The sequence below is a fragment of the Globicephala melas genome, chromosome 15 (assembly GCF_963455315.2).
Source record: "Globicephala melas chromosome 15, mGloMel1.2, whole genome shotgun sequence".
Taxonomy (NCBI): domain Eukaryota; kingdom Metazoa; phylum Chordata; class Mammalia; order Artiodactyla; family Delphinidae; genus Globicephala; species Globicephala melas.
This window is the reverse complement of record NC_083328.1, coordinates 20,234,629-20,261,114: the sequence shown is the minus strand read 5'-3', so window position 1 is coordinate 20,261,114 and position 26,486 is coordinate 20,234,629. Positions and strand designations below refer to the sequence as shown.

Sequence of the window (26,486 nt, the reverse complement as noted above, 5' to 3'; positions counted from 1 at the left end):
ACCCCTTCCGATTACATCCGCCACTCGGCCTGCGCACGCGCAGCCAGAGACCGCAGAGCAATGGAGCGAGGCCAGCTAGCGGAGAGCCGAGCTATGGATGAGACCGCAGACCGCCCAGAGCGGAAGTGGAGGAGCAGCCGGAAGTAGCCGGAGTCTGAGGCGGAGAGACAGGCGGACAGACTTTGACAGGAGCCGGAGCTGCGCAGGGGGGTTGGTGGCCATGGAGTTGGGCGAGCTTCTCTACAACAAGTCCGAGTACATCGAGACGGTGCGCGTGTCCAGACATCTGCCCTCCCCTCTCCAAGCCTGCATCCCCTGAGGCCGCCGTCTCCATCCTGTCCCTGCCCCACCCCAGGTCCCTTTGGCGTTTAGTCCGAGATTACGCAGTGAGAGTTCTTGTATGGTCTGGCTTCGTTATGCATTCCTTGCATGGCCAGTTTAGGCTTTTTAAAATTTATTCCTGATTTCCTCGTAGAGATAAAACGCCTTCCAGAAAGCAGGACAAGTCTCATCCATCCTGATAATTACAGCTCTGGGCTTAAGGCCTTTAAAAAAAAAATTTTTTTTTAAACTAACGTGTCATAATTTATTACTACGTGCTAAAGACTGTTAGGTTCTTTTTTTGTTTGTTTGTTAGGTTCTTTATAGTCAATACAAACTATATGTAGATGTGTGTTAATTGCTCGAAACCGGGTTAGTGCTCAGTCAGCATTACCCTTTATTTTTTCATTGAATTCTCACAGCTCTATGCTATTGGTAAAGTCATTATCCTGTTTTTAGGGCTGTAAAACCGAAGTGTAGAAATGAGAGTCGAATCTGCTGCTGCTAGGCTATAGACGTATCACATCCAATTTCTGGGTCTGTTCCTTGAATCCCTAAGTTCCTAATTCATCCTTGCTTTTTTGATATCCTGACTCATTCCATTGCAGACGACACCCCATTGCAAGTCCTTTTCTCTCCAGTATGAGCTTTCTTGATGGAAACCTGTAGCCCAGAACCCACTCAGTTTGCTCACCTCGTTTTTCTGCTCTTTCCTTTCAGGCATCTGGGAACAAAGTTAGTCGCCAGTCTGTACTGTGTGGAAGTCAGAACATCGTTCTCAATGGCAAGGTAAGGGACGGAGCCAGCTCCGGGATGCATATTTCTGCTTTCTTTCCACTGATTATCACATTAGCAGGGCAGATGAAATGTTGTCCCCAATTTATTGCTATATATGCTAAAATTCTCTCTCTCTCTTTTAATGCTCCAAATTGGATTTATTGAATACAAAAAATATGCAGTAAAAAGAGGCAACAGAAAGCCTTTTTCCTGTTATTCCAGGCACAAAATACAATGACACCTAGCACTGAAATTACTGGACAGTATTGTAGTGTGTCCTGTATTACTGGACACAAAACATAAATAGACAGCACAGTATTTTAGTGTAGAAACTAAAGTGATACTGATATAATTATCTGTTTACTAATTAATGATTCATTATTAACTGAAACTTAATTTGAGAATAGGGAAAGATAACTAAAATCTGAAATGCATTTGAAAAATGGAATGTGAAAGGCTCAGAATCTTGTAGTCTGAATAAACTGAAATAGCACAGAGATGAGCATAAACCTGGGTTAATATTAGAACACTTTAGAACCAGAGAGAATATCAAGATATATTTGAGCTTGACAAACACTGAAGTCCATAGTTTCTTCCTGCCATTAGGAGCACTCAATTTTCCTTGAAATATTAAATCTGTAACTTCTAGAGGTAAAATAATCTCATTGTAATCAAATGATCACAGATATTTTCAGTAGAGACACAATTACTGTGTCTGTTACCCCATCATACCATGAGATTTAATAGAAAAGAAATAGAGTTTGGTAGTTAGATATAATTAGTAATTATAGATACACTGTTTTAGTACAAAATTAGAAAATTCAGTTAACTCCATCTGACTCGTTAGCAAATATGTGGAGTTTTTTTTGAAATCCTTCATCTAATTCCAAACCATTTTCTGTGATTTTGTAGGGAAGATTTGTGTGTGTGTGTGTGTGTGTGTGTATTTATGACAAAATACGCCACTTTAAGCACTTAAGTATACAGTTCATTGACATTAATTATATTCACAGTGTTGTGCAATCATCACCACTATATCTATTTCTAAAACATTTTCACCACTCAGACGGAAGCTCTGAACCCATTAAGGAATAACTCTCATCCCCTTTCCTCCCAGACCCTGGTAACCTCAGTCTACTTTCTGTCTCTATGAATGTGCCTATTCTAGATATATGTCATTTAAGCATAGTCATGCAAGATTTGTCCTTTGGGCTGGCTTATTGCACTTAGCATAATGTTTTCAAGGCTCATCCACACGTATCAGAATTTTATTCCTTTTCATGACTAATATTCCATTGTATATATGTATATTTTGTTTATTTATTCATCTGTTGATGGACACTTGGATTGTTTCTACCTTCCCACTATCGTGAGTATTGCTGCAATGAATTGGCATACAAGGATGTATTTGAGCTCTGTTTTCAGTTATTTATTACATACCTAGGGGTGGGGGTGTCTGGGTCATATGGCAGTTCTATTTTTCAGCTTTGCGAAGAACTGCCAAATTGCACCATTTTACGTTCCCACCGCAATGCAAGAGAGTACCAATTTCTCATGAACACTTGTAATTTTCTGGGTTCTTTTTTTTTTTGGATGTGTATATGAAAGATATTCAATATTCCATTGTGTGTTTTTTTCTTAATTAGTTACTTTATTTTATTTTTGGCTGCGTTGGGTCTTTGTTGCTGTGCGCGGGCTTTCTCTGGTTGCGGCGAGCGGGGGCTACTCTTCATTGCGGTGCGCGGGCTTCTCGTTGTGGTGGCCTCTCATTGTGGAGCATGGGCTGTAGGTGTGTGGGCTTCAGTAGTTGTGGCACGTGGGCTCAGTAGTTGTGGCTCATGGGCTCTAGAGCTCACGTTCGGTAGTTGTGGCACACTGGCTTAGTTGCTCCGCGGCATGTGGGATCTTCCCAGACCAGGGCTCAAACCTGTGTCCCCTGCATTGGCAGGCGGATTCTTAACCACTGCACCACCAAGGAAGCCCCTCATTGTGTTTTTTTTTTTTAATTAATGTTTTATTGGAGTATCATTGATTTACAATGTTGTGTTAGTTTCTGCTGTACAGCAAAGTGAATCAACCATCCATATACATATATCTACTCTCTGCTAGATTCCATTCCCATATAGGTCATTACAGAGCACTGAATAGAGTTTCCTGTGCTATACAATAGGTTCTTATTAGTTATCTTTTATATATATAGTAGTGTTATTTGCATTTCCCTAATGTCTAATGATGATGAACATCTTTTATCTTATTGGCCATTTGCATATCTTTGGAGAAATATCTATTCAGTCCTTTGACCATTTTAAAATCTTGTCTATTTGTTGTTGAATTGTAGGAGTTCTTTATATTCTGGGTGTTAAATCCTTATCAGATTTATGATTGCAAATATTTTCTACCATTCTGTAGGTTGTCTTTTTACTTTCTTGATAATGTTCTTTTTACTTTCTTGATAATGTTCTTTGATGCACAAGAGTTTTTAATTTTGATGAAGTCCAGTTTATCTATTTCTTCTTTTGTTGCTTAAGTTTTTGATGTTGTATATCTAAGAATCCTTGCCAAACCCAAGATCATGAAGATGTACTCCTATGTTTTCTTCTAAGAGTTTTATGGTTTTAGCACTTGTATTTAAATGGTTGTTGATCCATTTTGAGTTAATTTTTGCATATGATGTGAGGTTGGGGTCCTAATTAATTAATTTTGGGGGGGGTGGAATTCTACTTGTCCCAGCACCACTTGTTGAAGAGATTGTTCTTTCCCCATTGAATGGTCTTGTCATCCTTATAGAAAATCATCTGGCCACAGATGTATGGGTTACTTTCTGCACTCTCAATTCTATTCCATAGTTGATATATCTGTCCTTATGCTAGTTCTACACTATTTTGGTTACTGTAGACTTCTAGTAAATTTTATAATCAGGAAATATGAGTCTTCCAACTTCTTCTTTTTCAAGATTGTTTTGGTTATTCGGGGCCCTCTTTCTTTTTTGAAAGGTGTTTTATTTGGCAATATTTGGTGCACACAGAAGACTGGTATGTGATATATATGTTATGAAGCATAAAAATTAAATCAACACCATGAACCCACCACCCAACTGAAGAACTGGAACATAATCAATGCATAATAATACAGTACAGCCTGAAGTTCCTCTCCCATTTCTTTCTTCTACCTCCTTCCAAGAGGATACCACTATTCTGAACTTTTTCTTATAAATTCTTTATTTTTCAAAACAAAATTTTTACCACATATGTGTGTATTTCTAAATAATTTATATTGTTTAGCTTTACTTGGTTTTCTGTGACGTACTATTTTTACTCTCAGTTACTGTAATAATGACAATAGAAAACATATATTACATTTAGTAAGTAACATCATTCTCAGCTTAGTTTCTAAGATTCATTGTGGTTTATGCATTTTCACTGCTGTGTACAATTCGGTTTATCCCGTCTTTTATGGGTGGATAGTTATTTTGTTTCCAGCTTTTTGTTATTATGAACAATCCATTTTTGTTTCCAGCCCCTGCCCCTTTCAGAACTTTGACATTTCTGTTTTCCATCGGGTGTCACAGTGCCTGCAGGAAGAGACAGGGATCAGATGAGCAAAGAGGACTGGGTGTAAACCAGAATGGTGGGGCCTAGTGAATTGGAGAATACAGGACCTAGCTAAGCTTGGGCTGATTGTTGCCATTGGGAGTGCAGACCTGTACTTGCAGAGCTTCTGATTTTCTCAAAAGAAACTGGAAATCTGGATTTTTTTTTAAATGTAAAATGTCCTACTATTCACATAATAGCATCTAATTTAAATGATAAAAATGGCTGCAGAGGCCAGAGAAAACCATTTCTAGGTACAGCCCTCAGACCCCCAACTTGCCACCTCTGCCTTGTCCTTGTTGAGTTCGGTGAAGTATGCTTTAATACTGTTTTTCTCCCTGAGAGGTCTTTTTAGGCACCTCCTTTCATTTTAACACCCTGTTGCCTCTTTTGTTTTGTTTTGTTTTAAATACAGTACACGGCCTCTCCCTGTTGTGGCCTCTCCCGTTGCGGAGCACAGGCTCTGGACGCGCAGACTCAGCGGCCATGGCTCACGGGCCCAGCCGCTCTGCAGCATGTGAGATCTTCCCGGACCGGGGCACGAACCCGTGTCCCCTGCATCAGCAGGCGGACTCTCAACCACTGCGCCACCAGGGAAGCCCATGTTGCCTCTATTTTTAATCTGACTTCTCTTCTTTAGCTCCATTCTTTATGAGATAGGAAACCAGGGTTTGAATACCACTTGCTAAATTTCTTTGACCATCTGTGATATCGTTTCTTTCTTATGTTTTTTGTGTGTTTGCTTCCTCAGTGGGAATGTAATTTAGGCTGACTGAGGGACTTATATGGATTTTCTTTATTTCTAGATTAAGATTGTTATCTTTACTTAAAACACAATAAAACAATAACAGCCATTACCAAATACTCAGAACTCTTGGTATTCTGTTTTCTTCCAAAAGAAAAATAAGTCATTTTCTCTGATTGTAGATGGAAACACAAGCTGAAAAACAATGATTGAAGTAAATTAAGGATCTCAGATGAAAGAATTATGTACTAGAAATAGACATCTCTCTAAGCTTGAAGAAGATAGCTTTTAAAAACCAAGAGAGGAATTCCCTGGCAGTCCAGTAGTTAGGACTCGGCACTTTCACTGCTGGGGCCTGGGTTCGATCTCTGGTCAGGGAGCTAAGATCCCGCAAGCTGCATGGCACAGCCAAAAAAACAAAAACAAAACAAAACCAAAAAAACCAAGAGGACCTGTAATACTTTACAATCAGCAGCAGATGTGAAAATTTCTTTTTACCCATAGAGGTTTTATAGACTGAACATATGTGGGTCAGATTGGTAAACTCTTCCAGGTGTGAGCCCATTTCTTTTTCAGTATCTTCTCAGAGCCTCATGTTCTGGCTAGTGATTTATCTAAATTCACCTATATTTGAGGTGTTCCCATCTACTTCTCTAGCCTGACCTTCTATCTTGGGCCCCAGACCTTTATTTACAACTGCCTGTTGATCATCCCACAGATTCCACAAACTCAGAATTTCAAAATTGAATTTATCATCTAATCCCCAGAATTGCTCACCCTGTCCTAGATTCTTTTTCTCTTACCCAACATCTAAACAATGATCGAGTCATATAAAATCTCTTCTTTTTTTTTTCTTTTTAAATATTTTATAATGGAACATTAAAAAAAATCATTTTTAGGACTTCCCTGGTGGCGCGGTGGTTAAGAATCTGCCTGCCAGTGCAGGGGACATGGGTTCGAGCCCTGGTCCGGGAAGATCCCACAGGCCGTGGAGCAACTAAGCCCGTGCGCCGCAACTACTGAGCCTGTGCTTCTAGAGCCCACGAGCCACAACTACTGAAGCCCACGTGCCTAGAGCCGAGCCCGTGCTCCGCAACGGGAGAAGCCACCGCAATGAGAAGCCCGCACACTGCAACGAAGAGTAGGCCCCGCTCACCGCAACTAGAGAAAAGCCCACACACAGCAACAAAGACCCAACGCAGCCAAAAATAAAATAAATAAATTTATTTTTTAAAAAATCATTTTTATTTAGGTATATTACATACAATAAAGTGTACCCATTTTATTTTATTATTATTTTTTTTTTTTGTGGTACGCGGGCCTCTCACTGTTGTGGCCTCTCCTGTTGCGGAGCACAGGCTCCAGACAGGCAGGCTCAGTGGCCGTGGCTCACGGGCCCAGACGCTCCGCGGCATGTGGAATCTTCCCAGACCGAGGCACGAACCCATGTCCCCTGCATTGGCAGGTGGACTCTCAACCACTGTGCCACCAGGAAAGCCCAAGTATACCCATTTTAAATATGCAGTTTGAAAAGGTTTGGCTGATGGGGACATCTATGCAACTAGTACCACAGTCAAGATATAAAATATTTACATCACCCTAGTTTCCTTGTGTCCCTCTGCAGTCAAGCCTTCTTCTAGCTTTGCCCAGGTAACCTATGTAAAACGAATAGAGGTTAGTTTTGCATTTTCTCAAGTTTCCTGTAATTGGAATCATGTACTTTTTTTGGGGGGGGGGGTCAGCTTCTTTCCCTCAGCATAATGTTTTTGAGATTTATCCATGTTGTTGGATATATTCATGGATTAGTAGTTCATTACTTTTTATAGATGAGCAGTATTGTTATGGAACTTTTAGGACACATTTAAGAGTAGAGAGAACAGGGCTTCCCTGGCGGCGCAGTGGTTGAGAGTCCGCCTGCCGATGCAGGGGACGTGGGTTTGTGTCCCGGTCCGGGAAGATCCCACATGCCGCAGAGCGGCTGGGCCCGTGAGCCATGGCCGCTGAGCCTGCGAGTCCGGAGCCTGTGCTCCGCAATGGGAGAGGCCACAACAGTGAGAGGCCCGCGTACCGCAAAAAAAAATAGAGTAGAGAGAACATATAATGAGTCTCTATATACTCATTCACCAGCTTCTACAATTAGCAATATTCTGGCATTCTTGCTTCATCTCTATACTCACCTGCCAAGTTCAAACCAATTTTGGAGTGGAATATTTTAAAGCAAATTGCAAGCATAATATTATTTTACCCATAAATATTTCAATGTATATCACTGATATTTAAAGGCTTTAAAAAATGTATAGAGGACCGTTATTATATTTTTTAAAAAGCCAGTCATTCCCTAATATCATCTAATCTAATCCTCAGTCCATGTTCAGTCTTTCCATTATCTTTTTTTTTTGGCTGCGTTGGGTGTTCGTTGCTGTGCCCGGAATTTCTCTAGTTGCGGCGAGTGGGGGCTACTCTTCATTGCGGGGTGCAGGCTTCTCTTTGCGGTGGCTTCTCTTGTTGCGGAGCACAGTCTCTAGGCATGTGGGCTTCAGTGGTTGCAGCACGCAGGCTCAGCAGTTGCAGCACACGAGCCCTAGAGCACGCGGGCTTCAGTAGTTGCAGCGTGCAGGCTCTAGGGCTTGCGGGCTTCAGTAGTTGTGGCACATGGGCTCAGTAGTTGTGGCACACAGGCTCTAGAGCGCAGGCTCAATAGTTGTGATGCATGGGCTTAGTTGCTCCGCGGCATGTGGAATGTTCCCGCACCAGGGATTGAACCATGTCCTCTGCATTGGCAGGTGGATTCTTAACCACTGCGTCACAAGGGAAGTCCCTCCATTATCTTAAGATGTCTTTTTACAGTTGGCTTGTTCAAATCAGGATCCAGACAAGGTCAGGTACACATTACTGTTTGGTTGATGTGTTTCTTAAGTCTCTTTGAATCTGTAACAGTTCTCGTTCCCTGCCTCGTTTTTCTCCGCATGCCATTTATATGTTGAGGAAACTGGCTCACTGTCCTGCAGTATTTTCAAATTTCTGAATTTGGCTGATTCTTTTTACACAGTGTTGCTTAATGTGATCTCTGTCCCCCTCTCCTTCCTCTAAATTGGTAGCTGGATCTAAAGGATTGCTCAGATTCCTCTACCTCTGATTTATTTCTCTTTCCCTGATGCACAGCTTTTGCCTTAGGTAAGGCCCACCATCTCGTTTCACCTTGATCCATCTGAAGGGTCACATCCCCTCCAGTCTTGCCTGCCTCCATTCAGGCTCCAGACTGCTTCCAGAGTAATATTTCTAAAATGAAGCTTCGCTTGTGTTAATCCTCTGCTTAGAATCTTTCATTGATTCCTTATACCCGCTAGGGAAAAACATCTGAACTTCTCTACTCAGCACAGGTAATTCTTCATGATCTGGTCCCTTGCTTACTTTCCCAGCCGCAACCTCAGCCACGTGCACTTTTTTTTTTAAAACCTCATTTATTCAGCAGACATTTCAAGAATGCCTACTCTTTACCAAGTATGGGGCATTAGTTCCCCCCAGTTTCTGGGTTGTGTTATTCAGCCCCTCCTGGCAACCTCTGGGGAAGCCAGATATCACACCTTGCAGTGTAGCACATAATCTAGGTCCAGAAATTGGGAGAGGAAGCAGAACCTCAGTGGGTCCACCTCTGGAGCATGAAGTTGGAGATAGTACTGTTAGGAGATTAGACAAAGGTGGGAACAGCCAGGACTCTCACTGAGCAAGCAGCCAAGGCTTGGGGGCAGGTGGAACCAAGTGCATCTGAGGAGATACACAGACCAGGTCTGCCACAGGTATTCTCAATAAATGTTTGTCCATCCATTGAGTCCTATTCATGGGATAATAAGGGCAAACCCTGTGATGTACTGGGAACATCTTGAACTGCAATCAGTATTATGAGGGCAATTCTCTTTACCTTAAAAGTTATCCCTTTTGACAGAACAGGTGATTCAGTAGAATATAGCATAACTCTCAAACTGTCTGGTTTCCTACTCTTTTTCATTATGTTTTAGGCTATGTTAGTAGCTTTTTAAAATATGCTTTGTTTTATAGACCATTGTGATGAATGACTGTATTATTCGAGGGGATCTGGCAAATGTAAGAGTTGGACGTCATTGTGTTGTGAAAAGTCGGAGTGTCATAAGGCCACCATTCAAGAAATTCAGCAAAGGGTATGTAATTTAATGACCTGATTCAGTCTTGGGCAAGATGCTGCTACTGGTGGTACTATCCATGCGTTGAGTTGTGGGGGAAGGAGCAGGTCTACACTATTGTTTGGGACACTAAGTAAGAATTCATCATAATGAACACAACTCTGGTGTTGGTTGTCTTAGTCTAGTTGGTGGTTAGTTGCCAGAAACAATCCACTTAAGCTGGCAAAAGCAAAGGGGGTTCTGATTAAACAGCCACAGGCATATTTGATGGAATTTAAGGGTAGAAAAAGGGGTCAGGCTTCACAAGGGACTAGAACCTGGAACTGGACAGCTAGCCAGAGTCAAGACCACTATTCTGTCTGACTGCTGCTCTGTTACCAAGGTTATACTGTTTCTTAACTGTTCTTCTCTCTGCACTTCTGCTTCCCTCTTTTTTCTTTCAGCTATATCTTCCGGCTTTTCTAATGGAGCCAACCTTGCTGCCTCAGCCCGTTTTTTTACATCACTTCTCCATTTAGGCTTCCAATGGATACCAACCAGAGATTTTAGGTCCTATCAACAAAATGTTGGGAGAGAGAACACCCCCAGTCTAAAAACAGCCCACCCCCAGTCTAAAAACACCCAGTCTAAAAACAGCTTTGACCCAGAGAGCAGGGTCAAGTCAGGCCCCCTGATCTCTCAGTGGGCATAAGGATTGTCTAAGAAAGGGCATGGACAGGGCAGGAAAACCGACCGCTATGCTTGATATGATGGTATTCTCTTTGCCTCTCTCTCGCTTTGCCCTCCTCGTTCCTACCTGTGGCACCATCTGCTTTTCATCCAAGAATTCAGCAAGCATTGATTGAGTGCTTTCCTTATGCCAGTCACTAGGTTATAAGCTGGGCATATACAGATGGATCAAATAGGGTCTCATAACCCAGTGTTAGAAGTAAAACAAACTAGTGAATGTAAAAAAAAGAGACTCACAGATATACCGAACTAGTGGTTACCAGTGGGAAGGAGGAGGGGCAAGACAGGGGTAGGGGATTAAGAAGTACAAATTACTACATATAAAATAAATAAGCTACAAGGATATGTTTTACAGCACAGGGAATAAGAGCTAATATTTTATAATAACTATAAGTGGAGTATAACCTTTAAAAATTGTGGATCACTGTGTTGTACACCTGAAACTTATATATTGGAAATAAACTATACCTCAATTAAAAATACAACAACAGGGCTTCCCTGGTGGCGCAGTGGTTGGGAGTCCGCCTGCCGATGGAGGGGACACGGGTTCGTGCCCCGGTCTGGGAAGATCCCACATGCCGCGGAGCAGCTGGGCCCGTGAGCCATGGCCACTGAGCCTGCGCATCCGGAACCTGTGCTCTGCAATGGGAGAGGCCACAACAGTGAGAGGCCTGCGTACCGCAAAAAAATAAAATAAAAATAAAAAAAAAACAACAATAACCTAGTGATAGAAAGAATTACATAAACAGAAAGCTACTATAGAATGTGATGCTGTAACGTGATAACCACTATAGAATGGGATACTCCTGTCAATGGGGCATGAACATGGTTAGGGAGGAACAGAGAAGAGGGCAGCTAACTCAGACTACCATACCTGGGTGTATATCATGCAGGAATCGTCCTGCATTTCCCATAGTGATGTTGGGCTCCAGGCTTTTATTATGTACAGGAATTGGAGCAGGGAGTCATTGTAAATCATATGAAATTTAGATGAAAGCATTTGCTCATTAGCTCAGAAGGCTATTTTTTTTTTTTTTTTTTTTTGGCCGTGCTGTGCGGCATGTGGGATCTTAATTCCCTGACCAGAGATCGAACCCGGGCCCCCTTCAGTGGAAGCGCAGAGTCTTAACCACTGGACCACCAGGGAAGTCCCTCAGAAGACTGTTGAGGGGAGGGGACTTCCTTGGTGGTCCAGTGGGTTAAGATTCTGTGCTCCCAATGCAGGGGCCCCGGGTTCGATCCCTGGTCAGGGAACTAGATCCTGCATGCATGCTGCAACTAAGAAGTCCACATGCTGCAACTAAAGATCCCATGTGCCACAACTAAGACCCAGTGCAGCCAAAATATTAATAAATATTTTTTAAAATTAAAAAAAAGGACTATTGAGTGGAAATCAGAAAACCCTGTGACACCTTTTCATGGTTTCATACAGTGACTGATGCTCTGCTAGAGTTGTTGACTCCACCTCCTGATAAAGGCATTATTGGGCTGGATATGGTCCAGGAAGAGGACTGAGAATGAATAAGAAGCTTATTGGTGAATGGAGGGAAGTGTAAATTAGAATAGTCCACATGAGAAATATAGAAATATGAAAGTGTAAATAGCAACACGTGAATAGAAGGTGAATGTCGATTTCCTCCCCTGTATATCTCAATACCAGGACCAGCTGATAGTATAAAGTTTGGAGTTTTTAATTTAAAATTAAGGAGTTGATAGTACTGTTGTAGACTATGATAAGATCAAGGAATCCATTGCCACACAAGGGGTCCAGACCAAAAATGCAAATGAATTAAGGAAGATTTAAATAAAGTATAGGTCTGTGGAGGACAGGTATCATCTCTGACAAAATATTCCTGATAAAATAGAACACAGGACTGGAAAGAGCCAATGAGCATCCAGCTGCTTTATATTAGTTCCAGTTCAAATATTTTACATCCCAAGGTACCGAAATTTCTTGTAAATATGATCACAGACCACAGTCAATGACATTTGAGGAGTCCTGGAGAATGGGAATGATGTCACAAGTCTGGAGAAAGCCGACTGACTCCTTAAGTCCTGGCTTAAATGTCACTTTCAATTACTTAACCTCCAGTCTGAGTAAAGTCTCTGTTATATGCTCTCATAATGTGTTATTTTTCCTCTGTAGCACTTATCACAGTTGTAACTAATTACTTATTTAATCATTTATTTAGTCTCTCTTTTCTTCTCTTGTTTGTAAGCTCCATGGGCATGATTGCATCCCTTTTGCTCACCATTGTATTCCGCAGTTCCTAGCACAGAGTCTGGCATATAGTAGACTCTCAATAAAACCAGTCAGTATATAAATTTTTAGCATGTTGAGAATTATATCCCATGAACCTCACATCAGTCCCCTGAAGGATTATAGAGCAGATTAATGAAAATGTGATCTGTGGGCATTTTCAAAGGAGGCAAGAATGAGCAAAACATTCATTTGTTTTTATTTGGTGCCAGATTTTTTAGCTTTGAAGGTTTTGCTCTCACTGTTCTGCTATTTCCTTTCAAATTTCCTTGGTCTAATATTTCTGATTTTGATTTAGTAGTCACATGCATCTTCTTCAACATTATAGAATTCGTTAAGCCTGAGGATTCTTTCCTTGCTAGGAACAGTCTTATTAAGAAAAGACGATGGAGTTGAGATTACGATCTTTAGTTCTATAAACCTTGACCAAAAGTACATCACCTTGACCTTTCTTTGTTCATCTTCTTTTTCTTCTATAGCGTTGCATTTTTTCCTCTACATATTGGGGACCACGTCTTTATTGAGGAAGATTGTGTGGTCAACGCAGCTCAGATTGGCTCTTATGTTCACGTTGGCAAGAACTGTGTGATTGTGAGTATGGTGACTTGGCTGGCTGAGCAGCCTCACTCTCTCTCTAGCTCGCGTCCCTCACATCAGTGGGCTTCTGCTTCTGTCATCAAGCAGGGTAGAAGTCCTTTCTGGTCTACTGGTCTATCAGAATTATTACTGAATTTGGAGTTTTTCCTAGGCATTAATAATCATGGCTAACCTTTATGGAACCTCTTCCATATGACGTTAAACTCTTACCTTTGATTATTTCATTTTATTCTCACAACCATCCAAGGATACTAGGTACTGTTATTATCCCTGTTTTCAGGTGAGGAGACTGAAGACCTTCGATATTAGGGGATTTGACAAGGCTAGTAAATGGTAGTGCTGGGATTTGAACCCTAGTGGTATGAATAGCCATGCCGCTATGTGACCTACCTGTTGCTTCACCTCAAGAATCTTACAGTCTGGTGGGGGTGAGGGGATCTTGAAGGGTGCATCAAAATTGGCTCCTAGACCAGAGGAGAATGAGTGTTTCAGGGAAGACATTGGCATGTGTAAGGGTCAAAGTCACCAATGGGCATGACGTTAAGGGAGCTGCACGTAGTTCAGGGTGCTGGGTTTGCCAGGTACGAGGGGGCCCCTCCCTCAGCAGAACCTGTAGGACCCTGGTCCACAGGTGCCTCGATATCAATTTGTTTAACCCAACCAAGGCTTTCCAAGGCTGAATTTCTTGGTATTTCATAGATGAAGAGGTTGATTTCAGTTAGGATTTCTGAGACCATCCTGAGTAAGAATGTTAATGATCAGAGCCAAACTGCCTAAATTTTCAGGGAAAATGTCTCCTACATTTTAGGTTTGTCCCTCAGATTCTGGGAAAAACCAAGACCCCTTTCATACATTTAAATGGCCACTCCCCTTAATTTAGAGTCAGTTCTCTGCTCTGGATAAGACTAGGACCCTAAAGTATCAGAAAACCTGCAGAAGCCATGCAGTCACATTCCAGGAGCCATGAGGGCACAGCAAAGGTGGACAGTGCAATGGAGAACCCCACTGATGAGAAAAACATTCCAGTCTGACTTGTTACTCAGAATTAAGGGGAGTAGTTGTTTTGCCAAATATTCTTCTCCAGGGGAGTCCCTTTGTATGTATTAGAGACAGAATGTCTGTGGTTCGGGCTGACGTTGAGAAAAGGGAGAAGAAATCCATCCTCTCCCCTCACTCTGACTGTTTGACCAAAGCTGGCTTTCCAAGCCACAGCTGGGTTTTCCTGATATTTTCCTCAGCAATGTGAAGACATCACCATAGTAGCCTAGTCCTTTAGCCCCAGAGCCAAATGTCTGAACGGTTAAAATCCAAATGCTATTCCCACAGCTTAGGGAATTCTAGTCCTATTGTTAGGTGCTCTGCTTTTTGTATCACTTTTCAATACATCAATTCATGGTATTGTCATTGTTCAGTATTGACAGGGCTTATTTGCTGAGCCTTTAAAAATTCCCAAGTAATCTCAGGAGAATGATCCTTTGAGAATCTCAGAGCTAGCAAGAACTCATTTAGAGTCCAACTGTCTTCATGACACACGGATCCTTCCTGTAGCATCTCATGTGGTAGTCTAACTTATGCTTGGATATGTGAAGGTGTGGGTGTTAATCAGAATTGCCCAATGTCTGCAGGAAAAGCCTAACAGGCAATATTAATAGGCACTGTTAACCATGCCATGAGTTTTACTTTTGTCTCTAGTCTTGACAGCATCCCTACGGGCTTGGTTTTATATCCTATTTCACAGGATTTAAGTAACTTGCTAAATAACTTGCATAAGGAGATATGGGTAGCTATAATACTAGCAACATATAGTTCTTAACTCCTTCTTGGAAAGTTCTCCAGGAAAGAATAAAGAAGTAGTTTCAGCTTTTTATCTCCTCAGCTATTGCCAAGCCATTCATGCCTAAGAAGTACCTGCATTTTTTATTCTGCTGCCATGTAATTGATCAGTTTACCCAGAATTCTCTGAAACCCAGTTGAGCACATTTCTCTGAGTGGGCAGAATGGCCAACTCTAGAAAGCAGGTGCCCTCAGGCTGTGTGGTGGCTGGTAGTATACAGTGAGAAGGTTCATTTCCACTGTCCCTCTCTTCCAGGGCCCTGTGTCTGCAGGTCCCTGTCTGTGAATGTGTCCTGCCATACGCAGCACACTCCTTTTACTCAGTGCCCCATGTGCTTAGTCTGAGTTATTAGGAGCTTAGGCGTCATAGGACATCTTTGAGTTAATTTGGGAGTCACCAGGGGAGCTGGCCATCTGCCCGATTTTTGATGTTGCCAATATAATAGGTAATTCGTGGAAGAAAACTTTCCAAGGAGAAATGAGCTGCAGTCATAACTTGCTTCTGACCTAAAGATGTTGCCCAACTTGGCTGTTACCACCCAACTGGAGACAACTTAGTTAGCCACTAAAGAAATTCAGACCTTAGAGGTATAAGCTTTTTAAAAAATTCATTTGGCAATCAACCCAGGAGTTCCTGGACTTACATAAGAGTTAGGTATTTAATACTGGGGAAAAATTTGAACACAACCAAATCAAAGTATCTTTCATATTCTTTGGTAAAATCTAAGATCTAGATGGGTTAGCATTATCCTGGTATTTGTTAGGTGTTCCGCATCTTCAGCCACCTGGGGATGTTTTATCAGATCATCTGACCAGAACACAAGTAAACTTATAGACCTGGATGATGTAAATGCAATCTTTCATTTACTCAGCAAGTTGTCTGAGACATAACTTTAACTGTATACAGAAGCCTCTCCTTTCCCTTAAGCCATGAAAGAGATGAAGTTCCCAGACCTTATTTCTTGCCCCCAAAATGCCATGGGTGATGGCAGAATTGAAAAGTGATGACAGTGGATAAAGTCAAGCATTATGTGCAGCCTAAACCTTCTAATAACTACCACTTACCCATGGGGGAACAAATGAACTAGTAACTTCATATCCAGAAGAATTTGCCAAGACTTTTCCAGTTGGAATTGGCAAAAGAACAAACAGACCTTAAATTGGTAGGTTCAAAGCGAATGTACTGGCTAATATGAAGCAAGGGTACAGAAGTAGATCCTAATTTCATACATAAGTGACTCTGGGGGTTCAGTTGATGTCATGAGAATTAATCCCCTTCCCTTTTTTGTTTTCCTCTGGGAGTCTCTCAGGCAGGTCCTTTCCTCATGGAAACCAGTGGCTGGTCCAGGATTCTGTCCTGTCCTCTAAAATCCCCATTGGAAAGAGTGTTTCCCTGTAGTCCCAGCAGAAGCCCTGACATTGAGATTCATCATCAGCTCATACGCCGATTGCCTAAACCAGTGACTGTGGCCAGGCTTGGGGTTCATAGTTTGGGATGGGAGGTGAAGCACATGGACTGAGATGGGGATGGGGCGGTATCCAAGGAAAATATAGCTTCTGTTACCAGAAGAAAGGGAAGTGGATGTTGGACAAGCAAAACAACAGATATCCACTAAATTATTAAAAAAAGGAAGAAAGAAAAGTAAACAGAATTCTTGAAGATTGAATTTCATGTAGTATGAAATGCCTAAGGTAACTTGAACTGTCCCTAGTGTATGACCCCCACCTCAAATTTGTACACACTCACATTTTTACCTCCTGCTTGTCATGTACCACCTGCAATAGGGAATAGTAGCCAAGCCTCTTGTCACTGTCCATGACTATTGTATGATATCATGAATAGAGAAAATATAAATATATTCCACACAGCAGACAAGACAACTTTTACTCCCATTTCCTGGTCTATCTCCTATTAACAAAATTTTAATTTCAGGGGCGCCGGTGTGTGTTGAAAGACTGTTGCAAAATTCTTGACAACACAGTATTACCCCCAGAAACTGTGGTCCCACCATTCACCGTCTTCTCAGGCTGCCCAGGTAACCTTGGGTGTTGATTATTAAAACTCAAGTTTATTTTCTTTCACAAAAGTAATGCATGCGATTTCTATCTCTAACAGTATGTTGATCTAGCTAACTTAAACATTCTCCTGGTACAGAGTACTCAGAAATACTATCTAAAATATAACTAGATAAATCTGTCACCAGCACAGGAAAAGTATGAGGAAGCATGTCTCTCCTGCCTTGGGCTCTGGGTGGAAAAATAAAAAGTGTGTCCAGAGAATTCTATGGCCTTACCTTCACATTGGGTGGGGTTTGAACTTGTACTTCCCGCCCTGCCCAGGAATGCCCTAACTGAAAAGTTACCATAAAACATGCTCTAAGACCAGTGAGAGCTCTAGGACACCTGAGAGAAGCAAATACATTATCTTTTGACCTTTGCCCGTAGGCAAAGCCCTCATGAGCTCAGAGTTCCAAATTACAAACATGTGACGAGACAAAAGCAATCCATGCTCATGCTAGAGAGCTTGGAAAACACCAAAAAGCAAGAAGAAGAAAACCTCACATTTCCCAACCCCCACCTCAAGACAGTCTCTTTTCTTCTACATGTTGTTTTATGCAGTGGAAATCACGTAGCTCATGTAAAGGCACATCACAGATTCACAGATGGAAGATGATATGAAGAGAGAGATTTGACAATATATGATCTCTAACCACTGGGTGGTTTATTTGTTATTCCAATTTTTAAAAATCTCATTACTCAGATCACTGAATGCAAATTTCAAAGATGTACAGAATCATCCACTAGGATTCTTTGGGGAGGAAATGGGCCATTCTGTTCTTTCATGCACCTCTGTTTGCAAAGGAGGAAGAGACTTTTATTTAGTAATTCTCCCCATAATGAGTTCCCACTGTGAGAAAGTTTAATAGTTCTTAGCAAGTGCTATATCAGCATGGTCTTGGCGATTGTTTTAGGAGTTGTGAGACAAGCATCTGAGCTGAGATGAGAAGTGTATTGCTGACGAAATATCTTAATCTCTTTTAACTTATTCAAAGCCCTTAGAACCAATTTATGGTCTTTGAGCACTGATGGCGTATGGCAGGGAAGCACTGCTAGATATTTGAAATCCAGATAAACACTGTGTGTGGAGGTTCTGCCTGGGACCTTAGAGATCATTGTATAGGTGAGGAAACTGAGGCCTAGGGAGGTTGAGTTGTACGACGTATCGGAGCTAGCTGGGGGGAAAGCTTTGACAAGCACTAAAGACTTCTTATTTATTTATTTTAAAAAAAAAATTTTTTTTTTTGGCCCCTCGGCTTTTGGGATCTCAGTTCCCCAGCCAGGGATTGAAACCGGGCCACGACAGTGAGAGCACTGAATCCTAACCACTAGACCACCAGGGAACTCCCAGAGCTCCTTATTTAGAGTTCGGTACTTTTTGCACTGATAGGGTACTTCCCATGTTTATTTTATGTGACTTCACAAACAAATGCTAACCATCTAGATACTGCTGTTGGCAATCTCCCCCTTTAATGAAGAGGCATAGGGTTGCAGGAAAACTAGTATATTTTTGGAAGGCTCCACAGCATGAAACTGAGTCAAAATGAAAGGCAAACCGTACAGAAAGGATCTGGGTTAGGGACCAAAAACTCAGATGTCCACAGGAGCCCGGCAGATCATGTAAATGATTGAAGTAATAGGCTATCATAGCTGTTTAAGAATACAGGCATGATATCATGAGAACTTCTGGTGTTTCATGAGGAGCTCAAAATCTGAATTTTTGTATGGTATTTCTGAATTTTTAATTGTTGAGTACTAATTTTTTTTAGGAGATTAACTACTGTACAGACTAAACATATATTTGGAAATCTGACATGGGCTGCTAGTTTGTAAAAGGTGCCTGTGAGAATTGTGTATCTTTTAAGACCATTTTTTCTATCCTCCTTTCTCTTTGTATATATACAAGAGCATATGTGTGTGTTTTTATATGCGTATGAGTGTATAGGTATGTGTGTTTATATATATATTTGTGTATATAATATGAAACTGTTTTTACATGTATAAACAGAATCATACTCTGTTCTGTTAGGAAACTTGCTTCCTTAACAGTATATCTTGGGCATCTTTTCTTGTCAGTATGATGAGATTCACCTCATGCCTTTTAATAGTTTCATGGTTTTCATTGCATAAATGTCCCACAGTATAACTAATCATCCTCTGGCATAATGGATCAAAAGAAGTTGCACCTGGTTTTTCATGATTAGAAACTTTGCTGCATTGATGCTTTCGTACATATATTGTGCAATTGGGCAAGATTATCTGTAGAATAAATTCTTAAAAGTTGGATTATCAGGTCACAGGGTATGAACTTTTAAAAGTTTTGCTAAATGCTCCTAAATTGCTCTTCAAACGGTTGTATGAGTTTACGCGTCCACCCAGAGTGTGTGAGAGTGCCTCTTTCCTAGAAATTCTTACATAGGATTCCTGCATCTTTTGTCTTTCTATAAGGTGTTTCTGTTCTACCTCCATTTGTGATTTGAATATATCTAGCATGTTCGGGCCTTGGATTCAGTTTCATTGTATGAATAGCAGGGCAGTTTCTTCCCTCAAGAGCTCTCACCTTGGCTTGCCCAGCAGGCGTCACCCCAGAATCCAGGGGATGGACGAACCCTTGCCTGGAACAACGTCTGATGTAGTCAGATTTGCCTTAACTTTTCAGGTTATGCCACGATGTACTAACCTCTTTTACCTGGAATATATTTCTCTCTTTTTTTTAATTTTTTTTTTTTTTTTTACTTTTTTATTTTTGGCTGCATTGGGTCTTCGTGGCTGTGCGCGGGCTTTCTCTAGCTGCAGCGAGTGGTGGCCACTCTTTGTTGCGGTGCGCAGGCTTCTCATTGCGGTGGTTTCTCTTGTGGAGCACAGGCTCTAGGCATGTGGGCTTCAGCAGTTGTGGCTCGTGGGTTCAGTAGTTGTGGTTCGCGGGCTCTAGAGCACAGACTCAGCAGTTGTGGCGCACAGGCTTAGTTGCTTCGTGGCATGTGGGATCTTCCCGGACCAGGGCTTGAACCCGTGTCCCTGCATTGGCAGGAGGATTCTTAACCACTGTGCCACCAGGGAAGTCCCTGGGATTTATTTCTGCATTTTGGGAAAGTATTAGTTGTTTCTCTCACACACACACAAATTCACATCATCTTGAAGATATGGTCAGTGGAAATATTCTGTTAGCACCAAAGATGGAAAATGTAGTATTTAGACATTCATGACTAAAGAAAGGAGACTTCTAGAAACAGAAGTCAGAGCTGCATGTGGGCCTCCTCCGGCTCCTCGTGGTTGACCAGGTCTTTCTTTCCTCAGGACTCTTCTCAGGGGAGCTCCCAGAATGTACCCAGGAGCTGATGATTGACGTCACGAAGAGCTACTACCAGAAGTTTTTGCCCTTGACACAGGTCTAATGTCTCTGCCTTGTGTCTCAAATTCGCTTGAGCTCTAAGATGAACTTGGGGACAAAGTGAGCCAGTCAGCATCTACAAAGAGCTCTTGTGTCTTTGACACCTGCCGCCCTCTTTCTTTCTTTTTTTTTTGGTTTAATTCTTTAGAGTTTCTCAATCCTCCCAGGCTCTAAGCTCTTAAGACTTAATAACAGAACGTCTAGAGGAATTGTCTCCAAATGCTGTGCTTAAACCGTATCTATTAACAGTCACTCCGTACCGTTATGTGTGGAACATGGACTCATCTGTTTCCAGCACTGCCACCCCTTGGTCCTGTGGGTGGCTGGATGGAGCAGTGCATTCTGTCCCAGTGGGGAGGTTGTGATGCTCTTGAGCTGCCCATGGCCATGAGCTACCACAGTGAGCTCTGCTCACAGGGATCACTCAGCTTCCCTGCTGCTCACACATTTGACCAGTTGCCACAGCTGCTGATAATCTGGAAAAGTGTTTTGCGACTTTTCAGAGCCCAGATTCCTGTTGGCTACTAAAACTTGAAGGGAGGGTAGTTAGTATTTCTCTTCTTTCCAGAGTGACCTGAACTGTCATTTTAATTCAGGGTGACTAATAAAAGACTTTCTAGCATCTATTCTAGGGCCTTGGCTTTCACTAAAAGGGGGGCCCTTAGTGTCCAGATTTTATTTTTGCAAGGTCCCAGGTTTGAGTCTCCCACGTGGGTGGACTAGTCTGGCAGCCACTCCTTGCCTCATGGTGTTTGGGGACAGCAGTATATGCCTTATTTCACTGGAGATGTAGCATTTGTGACACTTGCTCCCTGGCCTAAAACCATTCAACCCACCCTTTCTTTGCCATAACCTCACAGTTCAGACCAAAATATCTGTACTTGGGCCCAATCTCATATGTACATGGGGGCCTCTTAAAATCATTCTGGGGGCACAGAGCCCCAAGGAGTAAACGAAGTTGGCAGGGCCGTTCTTATCTTCTGGATAATAGCACAACCCTTCCTGTTCTGCTCTGGCCTCTTGGCTTAGTAGGAAGATATAGGAGTGAAGACCTGAGAAGGCTGGCCTTGCTTGAAGCCCTGATGCTGCTGTGAATGGGGTAGGACAGTTTAGCCTTGAAGGTTAGTATCTAGCAGCAGCTGTCTTGACTTAATATCTGGTTATGGGGTTTGCAAAAAGAGCTGTATGTAGTCATCTCTACTAGTTCAATGTAAAACTGCTTTCTGGTTTGTCACTTTTTATGTTTGTACATTAGAAGATTGGCACATGAAACAAGTCACTTGAAGGTGATCACTGTCCACCTCCAGCGATGGCAGCCTCTCGTGGGCACTTCACTGTGTGCCTGGTGCCCTTCTGCGGGCTTTATATTCACTTGCCTACCTAGGGCTCACACCAACCCTGTAAGCTGGACGTTATCCCCACTTTACTGATGAGGAAAAAATTCAAAGATATTAGATAACTTGTTCCAGTCTTCGTGGTGAAGAAGTGGCTGACCCAGAAGTCACATACATGTGTGCATGTCTGCCTGGCTCTGCAGCCCACACTCTTCAGGTCTGCCCTGGTACGATGGGACAGTCTGCTGTGTCCTGATACCAGCAGTCTGTGATGGTTGCAGGTTTTTGGGGAGCCATATCCGCCAGCTCCCTTCCCCTTTTGTGCCACCAAAAAGGTGGATCTTGTAGTTGGCAGAGTTTAGATGTGCCCTAGGCTAACCTCTTGCTTCCTAGAGAAATCTTCCAGGGCGTGTCTGACAGATTCCCTTCCAGCCTGTGTTTGAATACCTGCAAAAGGAAGCTTGCCACTTTATACGACTAACTGTTCGTTTTCTTTTTAAATTTATTTATTTATTGAGATATAACTGACATATAAGCTTTTGACTGTCCATTTTGTTGGTGAACAACCAAAATTAAGAGAAAATGGGGTTTTTTTTTCTGAGTATTTTAAAAATCTTTAAGTAATTTGAGTACATGATTCCAAAAATCCAGTCCAGTTAGTAAAGAAGGGACCTACAATGAAGTAGATTTTCCCAACCCAGAATCCAGTCCCATGTTCTACTTCCCAGGGACAACTACTCAGAACAGTTTTGTGGGGTTTTTTGCTGTACGCGGGCCTCTCATTGTTGTGGCCTCTCCCGTTGCGGAGCACAGGCTCCAGATGCACAGGCTCAGCAGCCATGGCTCACGGGCCCAGCCGCTCCGCGGCATGTGGGATCCTCCTGGACCGGGGCACAAACCCGCGTTCCCTGCATCGGCAGGTGGACCCCCAACCACTGCACCACCAGGGAAGCCCTCAGAACAGTTTTTTTCTTTTCTTTTTTTTTTTTTTTTTCAGAACAGTTTTTGATCTGTCCTACCAGTGGTTAGTCTACGCTTGGCACAAGCAGATACACACATACACACCAACCTCTGTATTCATACAGATGCGAGCACATGCTAGATGTGCTGTCCTGCACCTTGCTGCTTTTACTTAACAGTACCTTAGAGATTGTTCCATTTTGACACAGACAGGTGATAAAAATAACAACTGTTAACGTTTATGGTGTTTACCATGTACCAGGTACTCTTCTGAGTTCTTACCTTTGTTAGTTCCTTTAATCCTCACAATAACCGTGAGGTAGGTCCAGTTTTCCTCCCCAAGGAACAGAGGTAAAGTAAATTGCCCACACTTCTACAGCTAAGGTGATGGTGAATCCAGGCATTCTGGCCCTAGAGCCCATACTTTTAATCATTATGCAGGAATCCCTCCATGTTCTAATACTTTTCATTGCCCAAATTGGATCATTTGACCAGCCCTTGCTGTACAGAAAGCATTTTCAGGCAGGCAAGGAAAAGGGGGTTGGGAATGGGTATTGTTGACCCATCCGGCAATGTCTGCCACAGGCAGGAAACCTAATGCTCCCTCTGAGAAGACTGTCTTCTTGCTATGGGCCCTGTTGTCTTGCAGCTACAATTGTGATCTGACTAGTTAAATGGGAGCCAGTTTCTTGGGAGAATTATCCTGCTTGCAGCCATTAAATTGCATCATACAGTTCTGTACCACATGGTTGCACTCTATAAAGGAACACAGAAACTAGATTAGACAAAAATCCAATTAGATCGCTTGTTGCAAGTGGCAGAAATCCAGCTTGAACCAATTTAAGCAAAATAAGGGGCTTTATTGGCTTACACAACAAATCACGGAAAAGACTAGCTTGAGAAGCAATGTAATGTGAACCCTGGGCAAGTTAATTAATCTGTCTATGCCCTCCCATTGTAAGCTGTACGGTAGGAATGACAGTAGCACCCCATAGAATTGGAATGGATTAAATGAGGTACTGCATGTAAACATTGTGGGCAGTTCCTGGCACTTAGAAGCACCCCATAAGTGATAACTTATCATTGCAGGGACAACTATATCCAAGGATTTAAACCCCAGCAGGGCTCTTTGCTTTTATATCTTTTTCACCTTCACATTAGTAGTGGTATAGATTGGGCTGTGAACCATCAAAATACAGAAGATTATTTGAATATGAAAGAGAAGGTTATTTTTCACTCACCTAACAGTGCAGCAATAGGCAGGTGGTCCAGGGAAGTGTCATCAGGCACCCAAGTTTCTACTGTCTTGTCATGTGGCCACATTGAGCTGCCAGAGAGGCTGTAAATTTAGTGTCTAGCTGAGCAGCCAAAACTCTGAGGAGGGAGGTTCTGGTAGTAGAAGGAGAGGGAGAGAGTGGACGTGGGGAGACAGCAAGCCGGCCCCCCCAGGCCTGTGTGTTGGCTTCCTTTTCTGCTGCTGCAAGTGGGCTTTCTCCATGCATCAGGGCACGTGGCAGCTTACAGCTCCAGATTTGCATCCTTCCAGCTTGGTGACCCTGAAAGAAAGGTTTCTTCCCTCCAGTTCTAATTTGGAAAATTCCAGAGAAAGGTTCTTACTGGTTTGTCGTGAGCCCACTGTGGCCAAGAGTGTGTGGCCCTATGATTAACCTGATCTGGGTCATGACCTTTCTTCCATCCCTGCATTGTAGAGAAACAGCAGAGCCCATTTCCAAAACAAGGTGCTGGGAAGACAAAAACAATGGCTACTACGAATAGCCAAGGAGTCTATAATTATGGACTGATACTGTTTGAAAGTGTGTTGACAGTTGTGTGTATCCTAGGAAAAGCCAGCTGGACTCTGTCTCCATGGTGGCTCTCACCCCAGGGACAATCTCTCACCAGACAATTACTTTATAACCCCAGAGAAGAGAGTCGCTTTGTCCTCAGAATACTCCTAGAAAAGTGGAGATGGAAGAGACCTTGGTTGGGACTCTTTCCAGTTGGCTTAGGGCAGAGAGGGGATTATTGGCTCATGTAGCTGATAAGGCCAAGTCTAGAGCTGCCCTTGTGCTGGATCCCAGCACTCACAAAAGCGTCATCAGGGACCTGTCTCTCTTCAGCTCTTGACTTTGCTTTTCTCTGAGTTGGCTTCATTCTCAAGCCTTCACAATGTGATGCTGCAGCTCCAGTTATTGGTAGAAAGAGCTCCCCTTCTCTGACAGAACCCCTGGACCTGGCTCTCACTGGTCCAGATTGGAGGTATCCAGCCTCAAGTAGCCACTGTGGCCAGGAAGATGGAATACACTGATCGGCTGGGCCTGGGGCACATACCCACATGGACTGAGAGTTGGTGCCTGGTGGCTGTGGTGGGGGTGATTTTACCAGAAGAGGAGATGAATGGGTGCCAGGCAGTAAAAATCATCAGGTGTCTAGTTCAGACCTTTTCCCCTTCTCCAGATGTCTTCTTTGCCCAGCCTTATCCCCTGCCCAATCTCTCACTACTCTTGGTCTTAGGGAGTACCTCCTGAGGGGTACCTGGGCCTGGATTGGGGGCACAGAGAGGATGTTGCTTAGCCAAAGTGGAGTGTTCAATAAAGAGCCATTTGGAGGATGCTCCTCTGCCTGGAGCTGCTTCCTCATGGGCCCCATAGCACCTTATGGAAGGGCCCTTGTCAAGGTCTTGGTAGAATTCTAGTTATGTACCTGTGCTCTTGTCTGAGTGCATGCTATCTGTGAGCTCCTGAGGAGGCAGGCGTGAGCCTGTGTGTATCCGGCACATACTTCATGGTTGATTACCTGGATGTGAGTCCCCCTACCCCTGGTCCCCACCCTACCCCAGATAAGTCTCACATTGCAGGATCCTGGGTGCAGGGAACAGGTTGAACAATTGACTTGTGAACCTCCTGTTGACCGATTCTGTTTCACGTGGCTGCACAGGGCCCTTGTGGTTGGTTGGGATCTGTGGTGGCTTCTGAATTAGTCACTTCTGCATGAGCCAGTTCACTTAGAGCCGAGGCCACAGTGCCTTTCTTAGTGACTCTGGCTCATCTGGGTGATGACAGACTTGAAATGAATCAGACAAACATTGCTCCTATTAACATATCCTTGGAAGTTTCTCAGCTATAAAGCAGCGATCCTGATGGCTAGGGAAGCCTCCCTTGGTGTCTTGGTCTGGCTGGTGTGAGCCCACAGTGTGTCCAGAACGTGGAGCTCCAGCCACGTTCTGACTCACCCTAAGCCATTTGCCAGGAGAGATTGCATCTAACAAAACTAGGGGGTCATATCTAGCTGGCTGATATCCTATAGGTAGCTGCTGTGGAGCTGCAAGACCCTTGAAATGGCATTGGCAATATTGGAGCAATGTGTTCAGAGGCCTGGTTATTTCAGAACAGGTGTCAGCAAAATGTCCTGCCAGCTTGGACCAGTTCCCATAAGTCCATGATCACTGAAACACTTCTAGAGCCCCAGTGATGGGACTGTGTTTTTGTAGAATGTGTACTTGCTGCCCCTTGGGGCTAGGAGGGGGGCGCCCTGACCACAGGCTACATCACTCATTTATTCATTTAACAAATACTGAGTGTCAGGCACTGCCCTAGTGGAGAATGAGACGGAGCCAGTCCCTGCCCATAGGGATCTTACAGCTTAGCCCAGAAAACAAAACAGAGTTCTCTGATGGAGGCCTGAGGGGCCCTTCTTGAGGGTCACCATAGTGGTGAAGAGTGTGGATGCTGGGG

At 43.0% G+C, this 26,486-nt stretch overlaps 1 protein-coding gene across 1 annotated transcript; it reads left to right on the top strand.

The window, feature by feature from the left end:
* Positions 1-129: 129 nt before the first annotated feature.
* DCTN5 (dynactin subunit 5) lies at positions 130-21,084 on the top strand. Its single transcript, XM_030871516.2, has 6 exons — positions 130-268; positions 1,042-1,110; positions 9,490-9,608; positions 13,059-13,170; positions 16,943-17,045; positions 20,365-21,084. Exons 1-6 carry the CDS (start codon positions 221-223, stop codon positions 20,460-20,462), a joined length of 549 nt encoding a protein of 182 aa, XP_030727376.1. The 5' UTR covers positions 130-220; the 3' UTR covers positions 20,463-21,084.
* Positions 21,085-26,486: the final 5,402 nt, after the last annotated feature.